The following is a 3,340-nucleotide window of genomic DNA, read 5'->3' on the forward strand; positions in this document are numbered from 1 at the left end:
GAATTTCAATTATACTCAGCTCTTAATCACTCTTTCTCACTCTTACCAGTTCCCTTCACCAACCATCCCCATTTACATTCATGTAGTTATGTAACGGGAGCTGTTTGAGGAGGGGAACACTTGGACTCAACTAAGATCTAGAGAATCCTGTTCACATTAACCCCACAGACCTCCCTTCATGACCCCAGAAGTAGTGCCTCCTGAGTATAACCAACCTTTATGTTCTCATTGTAAAGGAGGTTGAGAAAGGGAAGAATGGTAGACTGGGAATCAAGGTAAAATAACTTGGAGAAACATTTGGGAATGTTTGAGGAGCAAGGCCACTCAGAGTGAGTTGGGAAGAATGATGGAAGGAATGATGATCAAAATGCATTGTACTCATAAACTGACATGTTAAATTGAAACTTGTATAAAGATAATTTTTTTTAAAAGAGGAGAAAGGGCTGGGGTTTTGCTTTGCTGCATGACACTTGTCAGGTACACACAGGCCCCTGGGTTCAATGGCCAGCACAAGGAAAGGGAAGGGAAAGAAAGTAAAGAAGAAATGGGAAAAGGGAAAAAATAGGAAAGGAGGAAGAAATTCTCTGGAGAAAATGAAGAATAGGATCCTGAGTCATAAGAGAGCCCAGGGCAGGACCTCATCTGGCCATAAGGTGGAAGAAAAGGATATAGTGAAATCCTTAATGAGCTTTGCAAAATATTTTCTAAGTTTTAAAAAATCCACTGTGAGGACTTTGAGGCGCAGACATGAAGTGATTTACTACCACTCAGATATTACAGAGCACAGAGTCAAGATGGTGGATGTATTCTGTTCCACATCCCAAATTGCTTTCATCATGTTCTAGTCACTGGAGGAGAAATGAGGCCAGATGTCACCTCGTAAACTTTGTCAAGAAGCAGAAAGTTCTTCACAGAGAAGCTCCCACATGGTTGTTGAGGTGACAGTACGAAAGGAACATCTTGGAGTGACGCTTAGGAAGTGAATCCCATTAAAAGCTCATGGAGGATTATTGCTAATCATGACAGGAATGTCAGCTCTTCTCAGAATTACTATTACTGTACTCGTCTGAATGCATAAATTGTCAGTGTCTGAGATGCTGTGAGTGCAGATATGAGAATTATGTAGGAAGTAACAGCAAGGCTAGCCCAGTGGGATGAGCACACAGTGATGCTCCTCCCAGGAGCCTCATGAAAACACCTGCGATTTCAATACCACTCGCCTTGCTCACTGGCATTGAGATGGCCAACAGAAGGACATACGTGGTTCTGGGAGTTCTGCTGTTTGTATGGGCCAAGTTGGGCACTAAAGGCCAAGAAGAAGAAGAGGAAGTGACCTGCAGGTTGCTGGGCAAGTTTGATTTGAATGGATATGTGGATGCCAAAAACCATTCCGTTGTTATTGGAGGTCTGTTTCCTATTCACTCCAGGACCATCCCAGCAAATGAGTCTATTTTGGAGCCAGTGTCAGCCAAATGTGAAGGGTAAGCTGTTCAAGTCTTGTCATCAATTGCAGGTGTGGGTGAGGAGCGGCGGGCAGGACCTGAGTCTCCAACTGGAGCCATGATTCTACCCGAGTCAGGATAGGGACTCAGGTTCCCAAACCTCAGCTTCCCCTGATGGACATTCTCAGAACTGCTCAGGGTCCAGTGGATGTTTCCCAATTCTGTGTGTCAGAAGAGTAGTTTCCTATGGTGTAGGGACCCCCTCAGCGGGGGGTACACAGCCAGCAGCAGCATCAGAGCTCACCTGAGAACTTGATAGGAGATTGAGTGTGGTTTTGCATCTCAGACCCTGTTAAGCAGTCTCTCCCGGACTGGTGTTTGCATTCAGCTCTGAGCTGCACTGAGCTCTGCAGTGTGGCCGCTCAGTGACTTGGCTGAAGACTAAATGTGCAGTGTGTGGTACTGGTGAATTTCTGACCTGAGGCTGATGTCAAGATTCCTTCAGCTGCTGGAAGGCCTCTGCCCTGAGGTGCCCACCTGGGGGTCCTGTCAGGAAAGGGAATCCACACTGGTCAAAAATCAGGTTGCTAGTGATCTGTTGTAGGCAAAGTAAGAATGGATTATGATAGATGTCTGAGCATCCCTTTCAATCACTTAAGATCTGAAAATAATGTCAGGAATTAAAGCAAAAACAATCACCCATTATTATTATTACCATCACAAACTTGTTCATTTTCTACATCTTCCTGGTTTTTTGTTTTGTTTTGTTTTGGTTCTGATATTGGGGCTTGCTCTCGATTCTCCTACCTTATTATTTTTTTCCGGGACTTTCTTTGCAGTAGGAGAGTCCTCAGGAGATCTGAGGAGCCAGACTGCTTCCTCTGATAGTGATTCATTGTGGTTTAGTCTGTACCTGTTATTGCCTCCAAAGTACGTTGGATTTGGGGAAAGTTTATTCAGAAATTCACAATTGTAATAAGATAGAACTTCTAGCTGCCAATCGGTTAAAATGCATAGAAGAGGGAAATTTTCTCTTTATTTCAAAACTGTGCAGAGCTGAGGAAGGAAGTAAATTGGAATAGGAACAGGGGTAACAAATCTTTTCTAAGTGGATTTTTACACAAAGGTAGGATTGGAGAACAATTTTAAGGAAAAATAGGGTATACACTGTATACACTGTACTTTGAATATTGTAATGGAGTCAGTGAACAAAAGAGAAATTCCAGCCCTTTTTGAGAAAATGCCAGTATTCTTTATTCACAAGTTCATAAGATTATATATAGTTTAAATTGTAGGAACAACTTTGCATCTTAAGTGTTTCACTTAATGGTATTTTCATATTGTCATTGTTTTTTAATGATAGAAATTTCTTCATATGAATTACAAACTTTCATTGGATAGGTAAGTGTATCTCAGGTTTTCATCGTTGTAATAAGATTGAAGATATCTTTTAGCTAAGTTTGCAGGGGAAAAGTTATTCACTGCAGGTGAATGTTTTTCTAGCTTTTGAAGTGTCTTATATTCAAAATGCTATTACTATATTTTTAAGGTTTATATTTTAAGGTTTTTATATAAATATGGAAATGAAATATCTTGGAATGCTAAAGTCTCAGGCCATGCTTCAGCCTCTGCTTGATTGTTCATTCTCCAATTCTGGGTCCCCTTCTCTAAACTTCACAGCTAACACTCGACCCAGCACTGTTTTGTCATGTCATAATGTAATTGCTTGGCCATTTTTCCATGTTACTACTTCAACAGTGTTGTGCCAATTCTATTTACTTGTGCAAGATAAGATCTGGCTCCAAACCCAGATGCCCCTCAGTAGATGAATGGATCAAGAAAATGTGGTATATATACACAATGGAATTCTATGCCTCCATCAGAAAGAATGACATTGC

The 3,340-nt window shown here is 41.3% G+C and overlaps 1 protein-coding gene across 1 annotated transcript in view; it reads left to right on the forward strand.

Annotated features, from left to right (window-relative positions):
• Positions 1-1,239: 1,239 nt before the first annotated feature.
• LOC105985604 (vomeronasal type-2 receptor 1-like) overlaps positions 1,240-3,340 on the forward strand; it is a 21,167-nt gene continuing 19,066 nt past the window's right edge. Inside the window, exon 1 of the mRNA XM_013016203.1 lies at positions 1,240-1,481. Within this exon, the coding sequence (XP_012871657.1) occupies positions 1,240-1,481 (242 nt within the window). The remainder of the gene's footprint in view (positions 1,482-3,340) is intronic.

This window comes from Dipodomys ordii, unplaced genomic scaffold (assembly GCF_000151885.1).
Source record: "Dipodomys ordii isolate 6190 unplaced genomic scaffold, Dord_2.0 Scaffold30, whole genome shotgun sequence".
Classification (NCBI taxonomy): domain Eukaryota; kingdom Metazoa; phylum Chordata; class Mammalia; order Rodentia; family Heteromyidae; genus Dipodomys; species Dipodomys ordii.